The sequence below is a fragment of the Saccopteryx bilineata genome, chromosome 1 (genome assembly GCF_036850765.1).
Source record: "Saccopteryx bilineata isolate mSacBil1 chromosome 1, mSacBil1_pri_phased_curated, whole genome shotgun sequence".
Taxonomy (NCBI): domain Eukaryota; kingdom Metazoa; phylum Chordata; class Mammalia; order Chiroptera; family Emballonuridae; genus Saccopteryx; species Saccopteryx bilineata.
The window spans coordinates 10,472,535-10,495,552 of record NC_089490.1 but is presented as its reverse complement, the minus strand read 5'-3'; the positions used below and the strand labels follow the sequence as shown (position 1 = coordinate 10,495,552).

General features: G+C 62.2%; 1 protein-coding gene across 1 annotated transcript in view; it reads right to left on the bottom strand.

Annotated features, from left to right (window-relative positions):
* TNXB (tenascin XB) overlaps window positions 1–23,018 on the bottom strand; it is a 77,646-nt gene that overhangs the window by 3,051 nt on the left and 51,577 nt on the right. Inside the window, exons 19-35 of the mRNA XM_066260794.1 lie at window positions 22,530–22,835; window positions 20,946–21,245; window positions 18,489–18,767; window positions 17,955–18,251; window positions 16,310–16,627; window positions 15,875–16,192; window positions 15,199–15,522; window positions 12,889–13,185; window positions 10,876–11,208; window positions 10,218–10,541; window positions 7,133–7,465; window positions 6,453–6,776; window positions 5,202–5,489; window positions 4,576–4,854; window positions 2,303–2,590; window positions 744–1,067; window positions 149–484 (exon numbers count right to left, since the gene is read on the bottom strand). Of these exons, the coding sequence (XP_066116891.1) occupies window positions 149–484; window positions 744–1,067; window positions 2,303–2,590; window positions 4,576–4,854; window positions 5,202–5,489; window positions 6,453–6,776; window positions 7,133–7,465; window positions 10,218–10,541; window positions 10,876–11,208; window positions 12,889–13,185; window positions 15,199–15,522; window positions 15,875–16,192; window positions 16,310–16,627; window positions 17,955–18,251; window positions 18,489–18,767; window positions 20,946–21,245; window positions 22,530–22,835 (5,268 nt within the window). The remainder of the gene's footprint in view (window positions 1–148; window positions 485–743; window positions 1,068–2,302; window positions 2,591–4,575; window positions 4,855–5,201; window positions 5,490–6,452; window positions 6,777–7,132; window positions 7,466–10,217; window positions 10,542–10,875; window positions 11,209–12,888; window positions 13,186–15,198; window positions 15,523–15,874; window positions 16,193–16,309; window positions 16,628–17,954; window positions 18,252–18,488; window positions 18,768–20,945; window positions 21,246–22,529; window positions 22,836–23,018) is intronic.

The following is a 23,018-nucleotide window of genomic DNA, read 5'->3' as shown; positions in this document are numbered from 1 at the left end:
CCGTGCTCCCACCCCTCCTCCCCCTCCTGCTCCTCCTCCTCCTCCGGGGCCCCCTGGCTACAGGCGTGGACGTGGGAGTCGCCTCGCGCCCTGCACCGCTCAGCAGCCTCCCTCTGGCTGAGGGGCCCGCTCCCCGTGGGGGGCTCACCTGGGCTGAGCGTCTGGGCGGTGCCCTGCACGCTGTCGGCCTTGTGGGGCCCGCGCAGCCCGTACAGCGTGAGGCTGTACAGGGTCCCAGGACGCAGGTCCCGCAGCACGGCCGAGTGCCGCGTCCCCGGCACGGTCAGCTCGCGCTGCAGCAGGGGACGCGGATAGGGCTCCAGAGTGCTCGCGGAGGGGACCCCGTAGCGGAGCAGGAAAGAGTCGAAGGCCCCAGGGGGTGCCTCCCAGTTAAGCCGCAGGGAGCTGGTGGTCACATCGGTCACGGAGAGCTGGGACAGCCGGGGCCCGGGCTCCCCGGGGGTCTGGCCGGCAGGAGCTGCCCCTGCGCAGAGCGCGTGGGAGGGAAAAGGGTTTGGAAACAGAAGCAAAGCAGCTGGTGACCTGGGACAGGGCCCCTCCGCCAACCCACCCTGGCCCCTCATTCCTAGTGTGTCAAGTGGAGCTACGGAGGAGCTGGCACCCACCAGAGGACCCACAGTGACATGTGCAGAGCCAGGGCTCCTCCCTCCATGGTCACCTCCCCACACGCACCCCCTGGGCCCCCCAGGCCCAGACCCAAGCGGGCCCTTGCCTGCCGCTACCTGTGGTGCCCTCGGCTGAGACGGGTCCCAGGCGCTTCCCGTCCTGGAGGCCGTAGAGGAAGAACCTGTAGAGTGTGCTGGGCTCCAGGCCCGACACCAGCACCTTGTTCTGGTCGCCTCCCACGAGCAAGGCCTGGGGCTGTCCGTCTGGGTCCCAGTACTGCACCACGAAGGAGTCAAAGGGGCCCTGGGCCACCGTCCACGCAAGGCGCAGGGAGTCTGGGGTCCTGTCGGTCACGGCCAGCACCCCTAGGTGCGGCCCTTCTGGGGACTCGGGGACTTCTGTGCTGGGTTGCCAGGGGGCGGGGGCGTCCTCTTCTGGAGCTGTGGGAGAGGCCCAGGGGAGGAGTGTGTGTGTGTGTGTGCGCACGTGTGTGCACGCAGAGGGCCCTCCCAACTCCCTTGCACCTTACAAAGAGGGGGTTCCAGGTGTCCCAGGGCTGAGGTGGGGACTTTACGGTCCGGCCGCGGAAGCCAGGAGAAGAGAAGACAGGGACCAAGCTCTCCTGCCACCTCCCTGCCCTGGTGCCGAGGTCCGCGCCCGGTCCTCCCTGGAAGGCCCCATGACGCCTCTGTGGGCGTCCCTGCTGGGCCTGAACCCGTGCGGCCTCCCCGGTCCCCCCCACCGCCGTGTCTCATTCCCCCCCCCAGTGTCTGAGGACTCCTGTACTGACGGCCTGAGGCAGGACTAAGTGACCAGAACTAGGGAGGGCTGCGTATGGAGGAGGCTGGTGACAAGGTTCGAATCTGCCCTGCCCGTAGGGCCGACATGGGGAAGAGCCCGCCCACCCCCACACACAGCCGCGGTGGGGAAGAGTCCGGCCCCGCGCACGCACACACACACACACACACAGCCACCGTGGGGAAGAGTCCACCCCTGCGCGCGCGCGCGCGCGCGCACACACACACACACACACACAGCCGCAGTGGGGAAGAGTCCGCCCCCGCGCGCGCGCACACACACACACACACACACACAGCTGCTGTGGGATAGAGTCCGCCCCCGCGCGCACGCACACACACACACACACACAGCTGCTGTGGGATAGAGTCCGCCCCCGCGCGCGCGCACACACACACACACACACAGCTGCTGTGGGATAGAGTCCGCCCCTGCGCGCGCGCGCACACACACACACACACAGCCGCCGCTGCCCGCCCCCCCCGCCACGCACCCGCAGCCCCTGTTGGTTCCTTTGCCCTTTGCGGGTTTGCTCTCCAGTGATTTTCCATTTGAGAAAAGTCTCCTGACTCATCCCGGGGCGGGGCGAGGTACCCCTATCTGGACAAGGCCACCCTACCGGAGCGGGGAGCAGCCTAGCACTGGGGCAGGGGAAGCGGTGTCCGGAGATGGAAGTCCACTGCCCGGGCTGCTCCTGGGCACCTGGCCCTGGCTGTGCACCGACCCCTCCTCGCCGTCAGAGCTGGTTCTCAGCACCTTCCTCTGGGACCGGGCAGGGCTCTGCCACACCCCTGCCCACCCGGCCAGTCCCTGCATCTTCAGCCCAGACCCACACAGGCGGGCTCGCCAGGGCCACACAGGACAGCCTGCCACGCACCTGTCACTCCCAGGACGGAGACGGGGCCCAGGCGCTGTCCTCCCAGGAGCCCGTAGAGCAGGAACTTGTACTTCCTGCCAGGCTCCAAGCCATCTATGGTGGCCTCCCGCTGGTCTGCGGCCATGGGCACTGCCCGGGGCTTCCCGGTTGTGTCCCTGTACTGGACCACAAAGGAATCGAAGGGGCCTTGGGCCACCGTCCACGCAAGGCGCAGGGAGTCTGGGGTCTCATCTGTCACCATCAACTCCCCCAGGCGGGGTGGGGGCTGCCGCTCCTTCTCCGGGGGAGCTGTGGGGAGAGGAGGGGCAGCCGCTCTTAGAGGTGACTTCACCTCCGCCCTGGACTTCCAGGGGGTGTGGGGGGTCTGGGAAAGGGTCCCTGAAGTGTGGCTTCAAGGACAGCCACTCAGAAGACAAGTCTGCTCCAGTCCTGTCATTTCTTTTTTTTCAGTGAAGGGAAGAGAGACAGAGAGACAGACTCCCGCCTGTGCCCGACCGGGATCCACCCGGCACGCCCACCAGGGGGCGACGCTCTGCCCATCTGGGGCCCTTGCTCTGTTGCTCAGCAACTGAGCTCTTAGTGCTTGAGGCAGAGGCCATGGAGCCATCCTTAGTGCTGGGAGGCTCCAGTTGAGCCATGGCTGTGGGAGGGGAAGAAAGAGAGAAAGAGAGAAGAGGGGGAGGGATGGAGAAGCAGATGGGCGCTTCTCCTGTGTGCCCTGACTGGGACTGGAGCCCCGGACAGCCACATGCCGGGCAGATGCTCTGCTGCTGAGCCCACCAGCCAGGGCCAGTCCTGTCCTACAGAAAGCAGGGTGGGTCGCCTGGTCCCCTCCTCCAGAGGCCGTGCCCAGGCTCCTCCCTACCCCACTCCCTCCCTGCTGGGAACAGGGTGCAGGAAGTGCACAGATCAGCAAATGGGAGACTGGTGACTGGGGCTGCTGAGAAGGGCCTCAGTTTCCCCCCGAACCCCAGTCCCCTGGGAAGAAAGATGGCTAGAGCTGAGGAAAGTTCCCAGAGGGCGTCTGGGTTGTCAGGTTGACAGTAAGAGCCAGGGTGGGCAGCCGGTCAAGCTCACGGGCTGCCATTGCCCAGCACGACTATACGACTATCCACTCTCTATCAGCCTGGGCCTTCCTTCCACCCCACCCCCCAGCCCCGCAGTAACCCCTAGGCCATGCAGCTGGGTGAAGAGGGCGGGGTGGGGGTGGGGAGAGCCAGGGGCAGAGCTGGGAGAGACCCACTGACTGACGGGGACGGCGAGGAAGCCTGGATCCAGGCCCCTAACGAGGGTTCAGGGATGAGGTTATGGCCGTGTGCCCCATCCCTGTCTGGCCAAGGTGATTCATGGTCCTGGGAGCGAGGTGAGGGTCAGTGACCCCCCCTCCACCCCTTCCCTGGGCAGGGGACTGAGTCGCACAGGGACACCAGAGTTTTCCACTGTGTCTTTGCAGCCAAACCCTCCGCATTCCCCACCTCTTGCCGCAGAGCCAGGATGGAGGGAAGAGGGTGTGAGCATTTATCAAGTGCCATCGGTATGATTCGTCACCACCACGCAGGTGTGAAAACCGGGGTTCAAGGAAGAGAGGTGGCTTGTCGGGGGCTTGTCCGTGGCCACACAGTTGGCAATCAGAATGTCAACACGGGTCTGCTTGGCTCTGAAGCCTGGACTGTTTTTTTTTTGTTTGTTTTTTTTGTATTTTTTCTGAAGCTGGAAACGGGGAGGCAGTCAGAGAGACTCCCGCATGCGTCCGACTGGGATCCACCCGGCATGCCCACCAGGGGGCGATGCTTTGCCCCTCTGGGGCGTCACTCTGTTGCGTCCAGAGCCATTCTGGCGCCTGAGGCAGAGGCCATAGAGCCATCCTCAGCGCCCGGGCCAACTTTGCTCCAATGGAGCCTTGGCTGCAGGAGGGGAAGAGAGAGACAGAGAGGAAGGAGAGGGGGAGGGGTGGAGAAGCAAATGGGCACCTCTCCTGTGTGCCCTGGCCAGGAATCGAACCCGGGACTTCTGCACGCCAGGCTGACGCTCTACCGCTGAGCCAACTGGCCAGGGCCCAAGCCTGGACTGTTTTTATGTCATTACCAGTCGGTGAACGGGAAAAAGATAATGCACACAAAATGCTCGGAGCTGCGCCCGGCATCCGGTAGGGAGGCAGTGAGAGTGTGCATGTGCTGCTGTGATTGTCACGCCGAGGCTGGCGGAGAGGAGCCAGCTTCGCGGGAGGGCCACAGGCCAGCGCTGGGAGTGGCGGGGCGCAAGGCGGGGCTCACCCGTGGTGCCCTCGGCAGAGACGGGGCCCAGCTGCCTCCTGCCCGCCAGTCCGTAGAGCAGGAACTTGTACTTCCTGTTGGGCTCCAGGCCGGGGACGGTGACTGCTAGCTGGTCTGCGGCCACGGGCACCACCCGGGGCTGCCCGTCCCTGTCCTTGTACCGCACCACGAAGGAGTCGAATTCGCCCTGGGGGACCGTCCAGGCGAGGCCCACAGAGTCTGGGGTCACGTCCGTCACTGTCAGCTCCCCCAGGCGAGGAGAAGGCTTTGTGTCTGGCACTGGAAAGACAGAGAGACAGGTACGTGGGGAGAGACAGACAGAAACGGTGACAGGCAGACAGAGCCTCCTCGGGGCCACATCAGGAAGGGGGAGGCTGACACACAGGGACGAGAGGAGCCGGCGAAGAAAGCAGGTGTCCCTCACAGAAAGGGGGAGCAGGGGGAGGGTGGGATCTGGGGTCCGGGGGGTGCAGGACTGGACGTCACTGAACCCCGTAAAGAGACGGGTCTGGAGTCCCTGCGGTCTGGCGTGTGGAGCACAGAAGGTGACATTCCCATGGCTGCCGCAAGGGGCGAGGGACGGTCAAAAGGCTCCAGGGGCAGCGGGGCCTCTGGCCCTCACTCACGGGTCTTGGCATCTGCAGAGAGCGGGCCGTGCCTTTTGCCGTCCTGCATCCCGACGAGCAGGAACTTGTACTTGCGGGCAGGGGCCAGGCCGGAGACGGTGGCCTCGCGGAGCTCCCCGTCCACGGGCACTGTCCGGGGCTGCCCCTGCCCGTCCCTGTACTGGATCAGGAAGGAGTCAAAGGGGCCCTGGGCCACCGCCCAGGACAGGTGCACGGTGTCGGAGGTCACGGCTCCCACGGCCAGCTCCTGTAGGTGGGGCGTCACCGGCAGCTCCGTGGGCAGGGAGGCTGGAACAGAGAAGGGGAAGCCCAGGGTTCTCTGGCCGTCCTGGAGAGGTAATGCTTCCTCGCTGTGAGCAAACAGCCCAGCAGAGTGTTCTGGGGGCCCAGGCACTGGGGAGCATGCACACAAGTGTGGTAGGTGCTGTTAACCGTCATCCTGCTTGTGCAGAGATCAGTAGCTACAAATGGCAGGAAGCACGTGCACAATAAACAATCAGACCACCTGGCTGGTTAGCATAGGGGTAGAGCGTTGGCCTGGCGTGTGGATGGCCAGGGTTTGATTCCTGGTCAGGACACACAGGAGAAGCACCCATCTGCTTCTCCACCCCTCACCCTCTTGCTTCTCTCTCTCTCCCTTCCTGCAGCCATGGCTCAACTGGAGCAAGTTGGCCCCAGGCACTGAGAATGGCTCCATGGCCTCTGCCTCAGGCACTAAGAAGAGCCCAATTGCTGAGCAACTGAGCAAGGGCCCCAGATAGGCAGAGCATCGCCCCCTAGTGGGATTGCCAGGTGGATCCCAGTTGGAGTGCATGCAGGACTCTGTCTCTCTGCCTCCCCTCTTCTCACTAAATTTAAATAAAAAAAGAGAGAAAAGAAATAAAATAAAATACTAAAAGAACACAAAAACAATCAGACCATTCACAGCAGAACTCAAATCCAGAGGACCTGGTTCCACACCCAATTCTGAGCTACTGAAGTGCCCAGTCAGGGAGCCCGAGGAAGCCACATACGAACAAATCAGCAAGTCAGAGGTCCCGGATCAGGAGCAAAGGAAGAGCTAAGGTGTATGAGGCGCGAGCTCCATGCCCAGTAGGACCCCGACAGTCCCCACCAGCCCTCACTCCTCCGAGGGCCAGGTGGGGATATGTCTCCGTGTGAGAAGGGAGAGGCCCTCACCCAGGTATGACATGTGCGAAACCCACGGCAGACAGCAGAGGGGCAGAGGAAAACCCGTCCACCCCCACTCACCGGTGAGGCCCACGGTGGACACGGGGCCCACGCGCCGGCCCCCGTGCAGGCCGTACAGGTGCATCTTGTACTTGCGCCCCGGCTCCAGGCCCCGCACGATGACCTCCCGCTCCTCGCCCCCGACACGCACCGCCTGGGGCCGCCCGTCCCCGTCCTTGTACTGGACGGCAAAGGAGTCGAAGTGGCCCCGGGGGACGGTCCAGGAGAGGCTCAGCGAGTCCGGGGAGGAGCCGGTCAGCATCAGCTCCCCCAGCAGGGGCTCCTCGGGGGGCCCCGGGGCCTCCGTGCCGGGCTCTGTGGGGCTGGGGGCCTCTTCCTCTGCAGCTGGGAGGGACAGACCCAGGGGGGGGGTGAGCAGGGGCCGTGGGGGTGTCCTCGGTCTTCCCCAGGCTGCGGTCACCACTGGCCCTGAGGTCACTCCAGAGAAGGCCCTCCTGGGGGCCGGCGGTCCCACTCAGTCCAACCTCACAGACATGCCCGGAGCCTCAGGGTCGGCTGTGGGTGCCCAGGGAGGTCACCACACAGCCCACAGAGGCCCTTCTCTGCCCAGGGTCCCGCTGGTCCTCGGGGGGGGGGGCACCACGTCCAGCCTCGAGCAGAGGGGCCCCTGCCCCCCTCTCCCCCCTCACAGGGTGTGGTCCCCCTGCAGGCTCCCCCCCGGGGCCCCAGCGCCCACTCACCCGTCACCCCGATGGCAGAGACGGGGCCCTGGCGCTGGCCGTCGTGGACGCCGTACAGGTGCATCTTGTACTTGTGGTCGGGCTCCAGGCCCGAGACGGTGACCCCGTCCTCGTGTCCCGGCACCCGCACCGCCTTGGGCTGCCCGTCCCCGTTCTTGTACTGGACCAGGAAGTGGTCGAAGTGGCCCTCGGGGACGGTCCAGGAGAGGCTCAGGGAGTCGGGGGTGGCGGCGGTCACGGTCAGCTCCCCCAGGCGCGGCTCCTGGGCGGGCTTCCAGGCCTCTGCGCTGGGCTCTGTGGGGCTGGGGGCCTCCTCCACATTTACCTGGGGGGCTGAGAAAGAGATTGGGGATAGAGACTTGGGTGGTGACTTACTTTTCCGGTGACGTCTACAGTGACAACAGTCCACCCTGCTGAAACACCCCCCGAGCTGCAGAGCTGGACGCTGGCATGGCCTTTAGCTTGGCCACGTGGTTACCCTCTGGTGGAGAATGCTCACACAGACTTCCACACCCCGTCACGGACTTGTTGGCACAGACCTCCAGAAGGCGATTTGGACCACATGTCAGGAGCCAAAATAATGCTAATCTCCTTTGACCCAATAATCTCATTTCTGGGCAGCTATCCTAAGAAAATTATTAAAGAGCAGGAAAAGGTTGTATCAGAGGGGTTCAGTATGGGATTGCTTATGACAGCCAAGTGTGTCAGGGACCAAGTGACCCTGTAGAAGGTGATTAATTACGTTTGGCGCTTTGACCATGAAGCGTCAAATAACCATTAATGTGATGATTAATGTGGGCTCTGTAGCCACAGGGTAGATGCTCACATGTAACCTGGGGACAGAGAGAATGAGAGCCAAGAATTAGATCAACACTCTGCAGCTTTCGGGAACGCACAGAGGATGCTGTGCATGTCGTCACGATGGGCGGTAATTGGGTGAAAAGGTGGTCCGATGAGAGATGTTTTCCTTGTTCTCAAACTTTCCATCACGTTGCTATATTCTTTTCACTAGAAAAATACAGGCTCTGGCCTGTTGGCTCAGCAGTAGAGCATCAGCCCGGTGTCTGGATGTTCCGGGTTCAATCCCCGGTCAGGGCACACAGGAGAAGTGACCATCTGCTTATCCACTGCTCCCTCTCTCCCTTTTCTCTCTCTCTTCCCCTCCTGCAGGCATGACTCGATTGGAGTGAGTTGGCCCCGGGTGTTGAGGATGGCTTTGTGGCCTCCACCTCAGGCACTAAGAAGAGCTTAGTTGCTGAGCAACAGAGCAACACCCCAGATGGGCAGAGCATCGCCCCCTAGTGGGCTTGCCAGGTGGATCCTGGTCTGGAGGCATGTAGGAGTCAGTCTATGCCTCCCCTGCTCTCACTGAATAAAAAACAAAAAACAAAAATAGAAAAATATAGACTTAAAGAGAAATCCTGGGTCATGAAATTAATAATCTGGGGGAAGGGGTGGATGGGGGGAGGGGACACGGGTTCCGTCCACTGTGTCCATGTCGGGGATTCGCCTTTGATAGAGGATAAAGTACCTGAGCCGTGAGTGAGGATGAACAGCTTTCCTTCAGGGTGTGACTTGTTCTAATGTCCACTTTCTAGTGAATTCCTTATTCTGTTCCCCCCAACACGGCTGTGAACAGACGTGCCGAGGGGGCCCACCGCCCCGGAGTCAGGAGGGCCGAGGGCCCTGGCTCCTCTGTGCGCAGGCCGATCAGGAGCGGCGAGGGAGTGTCACACGCTGTCCAGCCGGTGCCACCGACTCGGGAGCCCGCACCCAGAAGGACAGGTCCACCTCGGAGGAAGGTTCCCTCACTCCCAGCGGGACCCGCGGGACATGCTCTCCCCAGGCACAGGAGCCCGGCCGACAGGGCCTCAGAGAGGTCAGCCGGACGGCGCGGTTGCGAGTGAGTTCCCCTGTGAGGCCCCCCTTGCTTCTGAGGGACTAGAAAGTGTTCTTTTCCATAATTAGCAATGAAGTATGTTGCGAGAGAGCGCTTGGGGTGAAAGACAGACAGAACAAGGGAGAAGGCGTTATGTTTTTTAACAAATGCTCCCCGACTGTAAAAAGAAATGCATGTCCTCTAAGGAAACTTGGACAACACAGACTAGAACAGAAAAAAGAAATAGTGCGGGAATGTTCTAGTCCGTCCCCAAAACACACATCCTGTGGGGTGTACTTTTTCCCGAGCACGTTACTTCCAAGTGGTCGTGGACAGCATGTTTACAAAAACCGTGGCCTCTTTTTCCAACTCAGTAATTTTTTTTTAGTATTTTTCCAAAGTGAGAAGCAGGTAGGCAGACAGACAGACTCCCGCATGCACCCAACCAGGATCCACCTGGCATGCCCACCAGGGGGCGATGCTCTGCCCATCTGGGGCATGGCTCTGTTGCAACCAGAGCCATTCTAGCACCTGAGGCAGAGGCCATGGAGCCACCCTCAGCGCCCGGGCCAACTTTGCTCCAATGGAGCCCTGGCTGCAGGAGGGGAAGAGAGAGACAGAGAGGAAGGAGAGGGGGAGGAGTGGAGAAGCAGATGGGCGCTTCTCCTGTGTGCCCTGGCCGGGAATCAAGCCTGGGACTTCCACATGCCAGGCCAATGCTCTACCACTGAGCCAGCCGGCCAGGGCTCCAACGCAATATTTTAAAGTAATCATATGTTAAGACATTTCGATGATGGCATAAGAACTCATCTTACAGTTGTCATCTAATTATTTTACCAACCCAGTGTGGTTGGATGTTGGGTTCTTTCTTTCCTTCCTTTTTTTTTTTTTTTTTTTTTTGGTCTGTTATAACAAAAAATGCTGTAATTAAGTTGGAAAAATAGAGAAAATTCTGGAAACGTCAGGTTTGGCCGGTGCCTGGCACATGTCAGCTTAGGAATGGACCAGTGGCTGACCATCAGAGGCCACACTAGGGTGTATGATGAGGCTGGATGTTGGCAAAAATCAAACACGGGACATGGGCCATGGCCGAGGGCCACCGAGCAGGGGACATGGAGGGGAGACAGGTGTGGACCCGCAGGGGCTGCTGGAAGAGAAGCAGGCTACCTAGATCTCCTGAGATCTCCCGGGCACCCCGCCACTCACCGGTGAGGCCCACGGTGGACACGGGGCCCACGCGCCGGCCCCCGTGCAGGCCGTACAGGTGCATCTTGTACTTGCGCCCCGGCTCCAGGCCCCGCACGATGACCTCCCGCTCCTCGCCCCCGACACGCACCGCCTGGGGCCGCCCGTCCCCGTCCTTGTACTGGACGGCAAAGGAGTCGAAGTGGCCCCGGGGGACGGTCCAGGAGAGGCTCAGCGAGTCCGGGGAGGAGCCGGTCAGCGTCAGCTCCCCCAGCAGGGGCTCCTCGGGGGGCCCCGGGGCCTCCGTGCCGGGCTCTGTGGGGCTGGGGGCCTCTTCCTCTGCAGCTGGGAGGGACAGACACGGGGGGGGGGTGAGCAGGGGCCGTGGGGGTGTCCTCGGTCTTCTCCAGGCTGCGGTCACCACTGGCCCTGAGGTCACTCCAGAGAAGGCTCTTCTGGGGGTCGGTGGTCCCACTCAGTCCAACCTCACAGACATGCCCGGAGCCCAGGGCGGTCACCGCACAGCCTGCAGAGGCCCTGCTCTGCCCAGAGTCCCGCTGGTCCTCGGGGGGGGGCACCACGTCTAGCCTCGAGCAGAGGAAACCCCTGCCCCCCTCTCCCCCCTCACAGGGTGTGGTCCCCCTGCAGGCTCCCCCCCGGGGCCCCAGCGCCCACTCACCCGTCACCCCGATGGCAGAGACGGGGCCCTGGCGCTGGCCGTCGTGGACGCCGTACAGGTACATCTTGTACTTGTGGTCGGGCTCCAGGCCCGAGACGGTGACCCCGTCCTCGTGTCCCGGCACCCGCACCGCCTTGGGCTGCCCGTCCCCGTTCTTGTACTGGACCAGGAAGTGGTCGAAGTGGCCCTCGGGGACGGTCCAGGAGAGGCTCAGGGAGTCGGGGGTGGCGGCGGTCACGGTCAGCTCCCCCAGGCGCGGTGCGGTGGGCAGCTCGGGGGTTGTGGCTGGTGGGTCTGTTGGGGCTGGGCTCGGTTCTTGGTCCTTCCCTGAGTCTGGACCAGGAGACAAGGAATGTGAGCCCCTGCCTGGTGGTTCCCTTCCAACAGGGATTCCAGGGTATCTCCCAGACGCACCCGTGCCCCAGGGTGAGGACATCATTTCCTTGGTTTGAATGCTCACTTACCAGGGGACAGCGCACATTTGTGGTGACAGCACGCATGATGGGAGAGTGGACACTGAAAGTGACACTGAAAGTGTGTCCACCCTTAACCCCCAGGGCTACAGAACTAACAGCACGGAGCAAAAATGACGTGTCACTTCAGGAGGGACCTCTCCCGTCTGCAACTCCCACGTCACGTGTCTTTCTGCCGCACCTCCGCTGTCTGAGAGGGCTGCTCTCAGAGGGTTTTAGAAACTAGTTTAGATTTGTCACTTGAGAGCAAAGTGACGAGACACAGACGAGGCGGTGTCTGCATCGGGCAGGTTTTGGACGCGGTGGTAGATGTCCACTCACACAGAGGGGACCCACAAGCCCAGGGGCCGACTCATCTGACGTGAGTGTTGTTGTTGGCTTTGTGTTCAGCGATTTATTTCATCTTTTCTGTCTGGTGCAGGGTTTTATTCTGCCTTAATAGTTGAATTACAAGATCAACTTGACCCTGGAGGACTGGCTCAGCAATAGAGCGTCAGCCTGGTGTGTGGACATCCGGGCTTGATTCAGGATCAGGACACACAGGAGAAGTGCCCATCTCTTTCCCAATCCCTCCCTTTCTCTTTCTCTTTCTCTTTCTCTCTCCCCCCCCCCCCCTCTCTTCCCCTCCTGCAGCCATGGTTCACTTGGAGCTAGCTGGCCCTAGGTGCTGAGGAGGTTCCATGGCCTCTGCCTCAGGTGCTAAGAAGAGCTCAGTTGCTGAACAATGGAGCAACACCCCAGATGGGCAGAGCATCTCCCTCTAGTGGTCTTGCCAGGTGGATCCCAGTTGGGGCGCATGTGGGAATCTCTCTGCCTCCCTGTTTCTCACCCACTCACTTGATTTAAAAAAATAAAAGGTTATCTTGTTCACATGTCTGTGGTTTGGGAACTGGGTCTCAGGCACTGAGGGGTACCAGCTCCAAAGGAGCAGCTCACCTCCCTGTTACGGACGAATTTACTGAAGGGAGAGCACCTGGCCAAGTTTTGCACGTGACTACTATTAACTACTGACTATGAAACAGTAACAGCGTCCACATTAGCAGGAGTCACTGCTGATTTAGCTTAAACAGGGATCAGTCTGGGGGCTGGGGAGCACATCCCATTTTTCCCACCAAAATCAAAGATTATTACAAGAATTTGCTCTCAGGAACCATAGCTCTCCTCACGTGGGGAAGCCCGTGGTCACTGTGCGTTGTGTGTGAGCCGGGAAACTCTCCTGTCCGCCCCACAGCACAGGGGTGGCCCGTCCTGCTTTGCTGGAAAGGGAGGCACAGAGAGGCTGAGGGACTCTCCTGAGGTCACACAGCACGAGGGGGCAGAGGCCAGGGTCGGCCCCACACCCTGCCTGTGCCTGTGTCACTTCCGCGGTGCCCTGGCCCTCAGCCTACAACAGCCTACAACGCCGGAGGCTCAGAGGGACAGCGTGATGAGACTCTCCTGGGGGCTCAGGGACAGTGGGACAGAGACACCTGAACTCTGACCATAGGAAGGGAACCGAGTCCAGCTCCAGGCAGGGCCCGGGGTCCGGTGGCACACTCACCGGTCAAGCCCACGGCGGAGACGGGGCCCTGGCGCTGGCCGTCGTGGACGCCGTACAGGTGCATCTTGTACTTGTGGTCGGGCTCCAGGCCCGAGACGGTGACCCCGTCCTCGTGTCCCGGCACCCGCACCGCCTTGGGCTGCCCGTCCCCGTTCTTGTACTGGACCAGGAAGTGGTCGAAGTGGCCCTCGGGGACGGTCCAGGAGAGGCTCAGGGAGTCGGGGGTGGCGGCGGTCACGGTCAGCTCCCCCAGGCGCGGCTTCCCAGTGGGGACGGCAGGGGGCTCCTCTTCGGGGGCTGGGAAGAGAGGCAAACGGAAGCTTTCCTGGTGCTGGGGTTGGTGAGTCCCCCTTCACTGCCCCCTCCTCCTGGTTCAGCCTGGAGGGGACCCAGCTCTGGACCACACTTAAGGCCACTTCCGGTTACGATTGTCAAAGCCTTTCCGAGGCCTCCTGTGGTTGTTCTAACCGGCCAGCCTCCTGCCTCCTGGCCTGTCTGTCCCCTCTGCCCGCATGCCTCTTCCCAGACGTCTGCGTGGCTCCTGTCCACACTTCCTTTAAGTCCTTGTTCAAATGTCATCCTCTCCTCGGGACCTTCCCCGGTCACCTATTTAAAGTTCCAATCCTCCCTGAGTGCTACTGACTGTCTTTATTTACGCCAAATTCCAACAAGTTGGCAAACGACAATTATGAAACAGGAAACCGTAGCGTTACCTGGATAGTTGAAGACAGTAAGGGATGACTTTGTCTTAAAGGTGTAATAATTATGTGGTTGTTTTTTAATTTAATTTAATTTTTTATTTTTTATTTTTTAATTTTTTGTATTTTTCTGAAGTTGGAAACAGGGAGGCAGTCAGACAGACTCCCGCATGCGCCCGACCAGGATCCACTCAGCATGCCCACCAGGGGGCGATGCTCTGCCCATCTGGGGTGTTGCTCTGTTGCAACCAGGGCCACTCTAGTGCCTGAGGCAGAGGCCATGCAGCCATCCTCATGAGGCGTGTGGGCCAACTTTGCTCCAATGGAGCCTTGGCTGCAGGAGGGGAAGAGAGAGACAGAGAGGAAGGAGAGGGGAAGGGGTGGAGAAGCAGATGGGTGCTTCTCCTGTGTGCCCTGGCCGGGAATCGAACCCGGGACTCCTGCACACCAGGCTGATGCTCTACCATTGAGCCAACCGGCCAGGGCTTTTTATTTTATTTTTTTAAGTGAGAGGAGGGGAGATGGTGAGACAGACTCCTGCATGAGCCCCAACTGGGATCCACCTGGCTACCCGTCTGGGGCTGATGCTCAAATCAACTGAGCTATTTTTTAGAGGCTAAGATGCTCAGACCAACTGAGCCATCCTCAGGGCCCAGGGCAACACTTGAACCAATCGACACACTGGCTGTGAGAAAGGAAAACAGAGAGAAGAGGGAGAGAAGCAGATAATGACGTCTCCTGTGTGCCCTGACCAGGAATCAAACCCTGGGACTTCCACACGCCGGGCTGACGCTCTACCACTGAGCCATGTGGTTATTTTTAATAGCCCTTTTCAAAGCAAGGACTAGAGAGATGCAGTGATAAGGCACAGTGTCCGGGGTGAGTGTAAGAACACGGCAGCGGCCCACGCCACAGGAATACTGTTGGGCTATGACCCACGTCCTCCTTGATTCTACAAGACGGCTGGACCTCAAACACGTGCTTGGAGAAGCAGCCAGGCACGACGGAACACGTATGGCACGTCTGTGTGATGTGCGCGGAAGCGGCAGGGCCGGGCTGCTGGGCGGGTAAGGGCTGGGTGGCCCGGGGCTGGCATTGGAAGGCTCTGGACCTGGGTTGTTCTCTGGGTGGTGGGGACCTTCTGAAACCAGATGGCAGGGAAGTGTGCACATTCTGTGAGGATGCTAACACTTGAGAAGCTGTGTATCGAAACAAGGGACTCTTCCTGGTATGTTAATCCTGCCCATGAAGTGGCCACTAAAGGTGCATTCTGGGGGGGAGGGGCAGGCAGTGAGTGGGGGCAGGGGCCGAGCAGGCCGGGTGGGAGCTGATGTCGTCATCCCATTTTTCCTCTCCCTGTCTACCTCTCACACTTTACATAATACTTGTTGAACGTGTTAATGTGTCAAGGTGTACGTCCCAACTCAGAAGGGTGGACACCAGCCCATGACTTGCTTTTCCTAGCTCTGGACCACGCCCGTCCCGAGCTGTTCACTGGACAATGTGTGGGTCACAGACGGAGGGTCTGTGGTCAGCAGTGGAGGACGCTCTGGTCACTCACCAGGGAGACCTTCCCTGAGTCAGCCCCAGGAGCCCTTCAGCCCCCACTCACCAGTGAGGCCCACGGTGGACACGGGGCCCATGCGCCGGCCCCCGTGCAGGCCGTACAGGTGCATCTTGTACTTGCGCCCCGGCTCCAGGCCCCGCACGATGACCTCCCGCTCCTCGCCCCCGACACGCACCGCCTGGGGCCGCCCGTCCCCGTCCTTGTACTGGACGGCAAAGGAGTCGAAGTGGCCCCGGGGGACGGTCCAGGAGAGGCTCAGCGAGTCCGGGGAGGAGCCGGTCAGCGTCAGCTCCCCCAGCAGGGGCTCCTCGGGGGGCCCCGGGGCCTCCGTGCCGGGCTCCGTGGGGCTGGGGGCCTCTTCCTCTGCAGCTGGGAGGGACAGACACGGGGGGGGGTGAGCAGGGGCCGTGGGGATGACCTCAGTCTTCCCCAGGCTGCGGTCACCACTGGCCCTGAGGTCACTCCAGAGAAGGCCCTCCTGGGGGCTGGGTGGTCCCACTCAGTCCAACCTCACAGACATGCCCGGAGCCTCGGGGGCGGCTGTGGGCGCCCAGGGTGGTCACCACACAGCCCACAGAGGCCCTTCTCTGCCCAGGGTCCCGCTGGTCCTGGGGGGGCACCACGTCCAGCCTTGAGCAGAGGAAACCCCTGCCCCCCTCTCCCCCCTCACAGGGTGCGGTCCCCCTGCAGGCTCCCCCCCGGGGCCCCAGCGCCCACTCACCCGTCACCCCGATGGCAGAGACGGGGCCCTGGCGCTGGCCGTCGTGGACGCCGTACAGGTGCATCTTGTACTTGTGGTCGGGCTCCAGGCCCGAGACGGTGACCCCGTCCTCGTGTCCCGGCACCCGCACCGCCTTGGGCTGCCCGTCCCCGTTCTTGTACTGGACCAGGAAGTGGTCGAAGTGGCCCTCGGGGACGGTCCAGGAGAGGCTCAGGGAGTCGGGGGTGGCGGCGGTCACGGTCAGCTCCCCCAGGCGCGGCGCGGTGGGCGGCTCGGGGGTCGTGGTGGCTGCAGGTTCATCCTCCTCCTCCACTGGGACTGAACAGAGACCGGGACAGAGAGGAGGACCTGAGAGAGGGGCCGTGTCCACGGGCCTCTGGCCTCGGCAGGGCTGGCACGGCCCCTGGAAGCGGGCGGCGGGCGGAGCTGGCTCACCTGTCAAGGCCTCAACCCAAAGGGGACCCAGGCGCTGCCGGCCGAGGAAGCCGTAGAGATTCACCAGGTATCTGTGGTTGGGCGCCAGGCCCGAGAGGGTGAGGTCGTTCCGGCGGCCGTCTACACGGACGGCGTGGGGTTGCCCGTCCTGGTCTGTGTAGTGGACCTCAAAGGAGTCAAATGCCCCCTCGGCGACCGACCAGGAGAGGGTCAGGGTGTGCGGGCTGGCGTGGTCCACGGCCAGGTCCCCCAGGCGGGGCTCTGGCTCCGGAGGGCTCGGGGCCACCATGGTCTCAGGTCCACCTTTGTCCCGGGGGGCTGGTTCAGAGAAACAGGCAGAGGTGGGGGGTGGGTCTGTGGTGGCCCCCAGTCTCTCCGAGGGGAGGGGGGCAGGAGGGGAGGGGGGAAGGAGGGGGGCAGGAGGGGAGGGGGCAGGAGGGAGGGGGGAGGGCAGGAGGGGAGGGGAGCAGGAGGGAGGGGGAGGGGGGAGGGCAGGAGGGGAGGGGGGCAGGAGGGAGGGGGAGGGCAGGAGGGGAGGGGGGCAGGAGGGAGGGGGAGGGCAGGAGGGAAGGGGGAGGGCAGGAGGGGAGGGGGGCAGGAGGGAGGGGGAGGGCAGGAGGGAAGGGGGAGGCCAGGAGGGGAGGGGGGCAGGAGGGAGGGGGGATAGCAGGAGGGGAGGGGGGCAGGAGGGAGGGGGAGGGCAGGAGGGGAGGGGGGCAGGAGGGGGGAGGGTAGGAGGGGGAGGGCAGGAGAGGAGGGGGGCAGGAGGGGAGAGAGCAGGAGGGGGGAGGGTAGGAGGGGGAGGGCAGGAGGGGGGAGGGTAGGAGGGGAGGGGGGAGGGCAGGAACGGAGGGGAGGGGGAGGGCAAGCCCTTGGGGACAGAGCGTCCGACCACAAACACACGGGGAGGAGTTTCAAAAGCAGGATGCTCTGTGTGAACACGGGCGGGCATTGTGTGGCTCTGCAAACGAAACGTGTCAGGGGCAGATGACAGTGACCAGAAGCAGCCCGTGGTGCCGGGGCCCGGGGCCAGGTACCGACTCCTGGGGGCGCCGCAGAGTCCGGGGCCCAGGACCCCGTCGCAGCTCGATTGTGGGGACGGCGTCACGACTTCTCCCTGGGCTCAGACTCAGTGAGCCGTTCCCCTTGAACGGGTGGTTTTCACTGTGCAGAACCGATACCTCCGCAGACCGTATTCCCCCGTGTATAAGACGCGCTGTTTTCCGAAAAGTTTGGGGGGGGGTCTAAAAACTGGGTGTGTCTTACACAGTGTTTGTGGCATTTCAAATGCTCTCGACGGAGCTGAGGACGAGGCCATCTATGAAGACCGGGATTCGTTATCAGACGCGGGTGAGGACAAGCTCACGGATGGGAGTTTGGACAGTGATGAGGAGTTGTATGAATTTTATGATGAATAAAACTTGAGTTCAATAACTTTAGGTAATACATTTTTTTTTCAAATTTCGAGCCCCCAAATTAAGGTGTGTCTCGTACGTGGGAGCGTCCTACACGTGGGGAAGGACGGTAGCCAGTCCCTTTCTCCAGACTAAGGCCCACAGGAAGCCCAGACAGGGCGTGGCTGGGTGGGGCCAGGGGAGCCCAGTGGGAAGGAGGGACAGGGCATTCTGGCCGCGGCCACACTCACCAGTCACAGCGACGGCGGAGATGGGCCCTGCACGCCGGCCCTCGTGCACCCCGTAGAGCAGCAGCTTGTACCTGCGGGCGGCGTCCAGGCCCGAGATGGTGACTTCTCGGAGGCCGCCCTCCACGGTCACCGTGTGGGGCTGCCCGTCCCTGTCCTTGTACTGCACCACGAAGGACTCAAACTGGCCCTCGGGGACCGTCCACGCGAGGCCCACGGAGTCTGCTGTCACGCCGGTCACCTGCAGCTCCTCCCCCAGGCGGGGTTTTGAGGGAGGCTGTGGCCCCGCACTCCGGGCCTCTGAGATGTAGACAGAGGGGACGCGGTGAGATGTCTCCGGAAGGCTGGGTGACCGCGGAGGGCAAAATCGAGCGGTCCGGAACTACGGGTTTATGCAAGGGGAAGGGGGGACCAGGCCCCAGCCCGAGCGGCAGGGACCACAGATGGCCGCCTGTGGCCTCGCCTGCCCGGCCGCCAGCCGCCCTCCCTGCCCCGCAGCCCTCAGGGACAGAGGCGGGCCCTGCGGGGGACCCTCACCTGTGGTGCCCTCGGCGGTGAGGGGCCCATGCCGCTTCTTGCCCAGGAGGCCGTAGAGGAGGAATCTGTACTTGTGGCCGCTGTCCAGAGGGCTGATGGTGACCGAGCGCTCGTGGCCTTCCACGGGCACCAGCCGGGGCCCATCTCTGTCCTTGAACTGGACCACGAAGGAGTCAAAGTGGCCCTCGGGCACCGTCCAGGAGAGGCGCAGCGAGTCTGGGGTGGGGTCCGTCACCCACAGCTCCCCGAGGCGGGGTGGGGCCCCTTGGATGGCGTCACCTTGGGCAGCGGACAGAGAGGAAGGGTTCTCGTGTTGATTTCCCAAAGTGACTCCTTGACCGCCCCTCACTGGGGCTGGAAAAGCCCAGAACTGCCCAAATAATCTGTGCTTCCCCAAAATCGTTTTTTGTTTTTTGTTTTTTTGTATTTTCCCCAAGTTAGAAGCAGGGAAGTAGAGAGACAGACTGCGTGCACCTGACCAGGATCCACCCGGCATGCCCACCAGGGGGCGATGCTCTGCCCATCCAGGGCGTTGCTCTGTTGCAACTAGAGCCATTCTAGCGCCTGAGGCAGAGGCCATGGAGCCATCCCCAGCGCCCGGGCCATCTTTTGCTCCAATGGAGCCTTGGCTGCGGGAGGGGAAGAGAGAGACAGAGAGGAAGGAGAGGGGGAAGGGTAGAGAAGCAGATGGGCACTTCTCCTGTGTGCCCTGGCTGGGAATAGAACACGGGCTTCCACACACTGGGCCGACGATCTACCGCTGAGCCAACCGGCCAGGGCCTCCCCCAAATCTTTCCACCACCTTCCCATCAGCACTACCACCCCCAGCCGGCCTGCCGCTCCGTCCACTGAAGCTGTGCGGGAGGAGCATTCTGCCGAGACATCGCTGGGGAAAGACGCCCCAGCGCACTGCTGGCCTCATTCCTCTGTCTGAACTCGCCCCCCCCCCGCCAGACTCTGCCCCCCAGGTGGAGACGAGTCCCCTGGCTGGGTGCAGCTCCTCACAGACTCGGTGTGTTTTCTCTCTCTGACCAGGGAGCACACTCTGTGACCCGGCTGGCCTCTGGGGAAGCCCGAGGGCCCTGGTCCCGGGATGTCAGGGGAGCCCAGGACCCTGCAGCCAGCAGGCGGGGAGGAGGTATGACGTTACGATGGAGCGATCCTCAGGGGCCTGGTGGAGGGGGAGCTGCATATGCGTGAGGGGGGCCGGGGAGAAGATGGGGAGCTGACAGGGAGGATCTGATGTTGCCCGAGCAGCCACCTCGGAGCCTGAGAAGCAGGAGCTGGCCGTTTGCCTCCCTGGACAGTGAGGACGCTGACGGCATTGTTATTGCGAGACTCTGGCAACAGGAGCCCCCAGGGGAGGGCCTGGACCCGGACCCGGGAAAGGGGCAGAGCTGGGCGGCCAGCCCTCGGCTCCTGGGGCCCCAAGGGGGGGACCGGGGAGGGAGGGGTTCTTGTGGGGAGGCAGATGAGGGACCCAGCAGGCCTGAGCCAGCAGGGCGAGAACCCAGGGGAGCCTCACAGGGGAGGTGGCGGACTCACGGGGCTGAGGACCCACAGGGCCCAGAGCGGCAGGGAAGGCTCCGCCCCCTGTGCCCCCTGCCAGCAGCTGTCCCCCGAGCCCCACCCTCCAGGACAGGTCTGCAGGGTGGTCCCTCATCCAGCAGAAGTGGGGGTTACAAAAAGACGAAAAGACCAGGAAAGCCGCAGGGGAACAGGTCCAGGAACGGGCCCACTGTTCTGGCTCGCACGAGCCTGGGACCAGGTGGGCAGTGGGTGTTTTCCAATGAACCAGAACAGAGGAGAGGACCAGACCAGCAGGAGGGACGGGGCCAGGCAGAGCGAACAGGGGGCCCGTCTCACCCGTTCTTTTTTTTTTTTTTTTGTATTTTTCCGAAGCTAGAAACGGGGAGAGACAGTCAGACAGACTCCCGCATGTACCCGACCGGGATCCACCCGGCACGCCCACCAGGGGGCGATGCTCTGCCCCTCTGGGGTGTTGCTCTGCCGCGACCAGAGCCACTCTAGCGCCTGGGGCAGAGGCCAAAGAGCCATCCCCAGCGTCCGGGCCATCTTTGCTCCAATGGAGCCTTGGCTGCGGGAGGGGAAGAGAGAGACAGAGAGGAAGGAGAGGGGGAGGGGTGGAGAAGCAGATGGGCGCTTCTCCTGTGTGCCCTGGCAGGGAATCAAACCCGGGACTTCTACACGCCAGGCCGACGCTCTACCACTGAGCCAACCGGCCAGGACCTCACCCGTTCTTGCCTCCACGGTGACGGGGCCACCAGAACAGAGGAGAGGACCGGACCGGCAGGAGGGACAGGGCTAGGCAGAGTGAACAGGGGGCCCGTCTCACCCGTTCTCGCCTCCACGGTGACGGGGCCACCAGAACAGAGGAGAGGACCGGACCGGCAGGAGGGACGGGGCTAGGCAGAGTGAACAGGGGGCCCGTCTCACCCGTTCTCGCCTCCACGGTGACGGGGCCGCGGCGTCTTCCATTCTGGATCCCAAAGAGCAGGAACTTGTACTTCCTGCTGGGCTCCAGGCCGGGGACGGTGGCCTCGCGCTGGTCCGCGGCCACGGGCACCCCCCGGGGCTGCCCGTCCCTGTCCTTGTACTGCACCAGGAAGGAGTCGAATGCGCCCTCAGGCACCGTCCACGCCAGGCCCACGGAGTCCGGGCTGACCTCCGTCACCGTCAGCTCCCCCAGGCGCGGCTCCTGGCGGGATTCCGTGGCCGCGGCCGTTGGGAGGGGCGCTGGGGTGGGGAAGACAAAGACCAGGGCTGGGCTCTCCCACAGGACAACCGCCCCCACCGGGCTCTGCGTTCCCAGGGCTCCCGGAGGTGGGGGGGGGTCTCTAACTGAGACGAGCGACAGTTACATCTTGAGGGACCTCTAAGTGAAATGTAGCACTTCCTTCAACCAGGAGCATGGGAAACTCAATGTAGCAGTTCCTTCAACCAGGAACATGGGAAACTCAATGTAGCACTTCCTTCAACCAGGAACATGGGAAACTCAATGTAGCAGTTCCTTCAACCAGGAACATGGGAAACTCAATGTAGCACTTCCTTCAACCAGGAACATGGGAAACTCAATGTAGCACTTCCTTCAACCAGGAACATGGGAAATTCAATGTAGCACTTCCTTCAACCAGGAACATGGGAAACTCAATGTAGCAGTTCCTTCAACCAGGAACATGGGAAACTCAATGTAGCACTTCCTTCAACCAGGAACATGGGAAACCCACCCACTGGGCACACTAGCAGCGCCTGCAACTTTGTCGCCAGTAGGACTCACCGATGTTTGCACATCAGCTTAACATTACCACAGAGACTTCCAAATACCAGTTACACTTAATCACTACTCTCAGATGTGCCCCTAAGCCTTGCTACTTCATGAACAAATAAAGTCATGCCCCCAGGACGAAGTCTTAAACTTGGATTTAAAAGTATTTTGATAAGTGTACGTCGATATAATTGGTTTCCTTTGCAAGCCCAGGTTATTCTGTTTTCTAGTTCTGAAAACACTGCTCTGAGAGGGGGTCCCTGCTCACCACCAGACACCATGGCACAAACACAGTGGCATCTGGTGCCCAGGGAGCCACGAGGGGCCAGAAGGCCCTCGGACCACTTCCAGGAGGGGGCTGAGCCCCTCTGACCAGGGATTCTAGTGATGGCTGCCATTTAACCCCGACACATAGGACAGCAAGGTGGCAACTGTGCCCAAGTCACAGCGGGCTCGTAAGAGAAGGGAGGAAGCAGCCGTGGACGGTCAGAGAGGGACAGGGACCGTCCACACTGGGTTTGGGTCAGGTGAGAAGACATGTGACCTGGGGGAGGGGTGGAGTGGAGGTGGGGACCGAAAGTCAGGGACGGTTCCAGCCGGGGGAGGGGCCACGGAATCAGGGGACAGACGACAATGCCTGTGACCCTTCCCCCCCGGGGGGACCCGCGGAGGCCATGAGGCAGGACCCGAGAGCCAGGCTGCAGGTGAGGGACTCTGAGCGACCAGGGTTGGGGACTGCCTGTCCCCTCACTCACCCGTCACGGCTACCACAGAGACGGGGCCCACGCGCTGCCCACTGTGAAGCCCGAACACGCTCATCTTGTATCTGCGTGCGGGCTCCAGGCCCGGGACGGTGGCCTCACGCTGGTCCGCGGCCACAGGCACCACCTGGAGCTGCCCGTCCCTGTCCTTGTACTGCACCAGGAAGGAGTCAAACTGGCCCTCGGGGACCGTCCAGGCGAGGCCCACGGAGCTGGGGGCCACGTCTGTCACGGTGAGGTCCCCCAGGCGTGGCTCCGGGGGTGGCTCCGTGGCGGCAGGAGCCTCTTCTGGTTGCGGAGCTGAGACAGAGAGGGTGGGAGGCTGTTAGGAAGAGCCCTTCCTCCCCCTGGTGGTAATTCTGTCCGTGGTTTTCGTGACGCCTGCCCGGTGAGTCTGGTGCAGAGTGACACTGACCAGCAGTGCCCGCCTGGCTGCCAGCCCTTCGCCAAGTCCCCGCCGGGCCCTGCGGCTGTGCTGGTGGG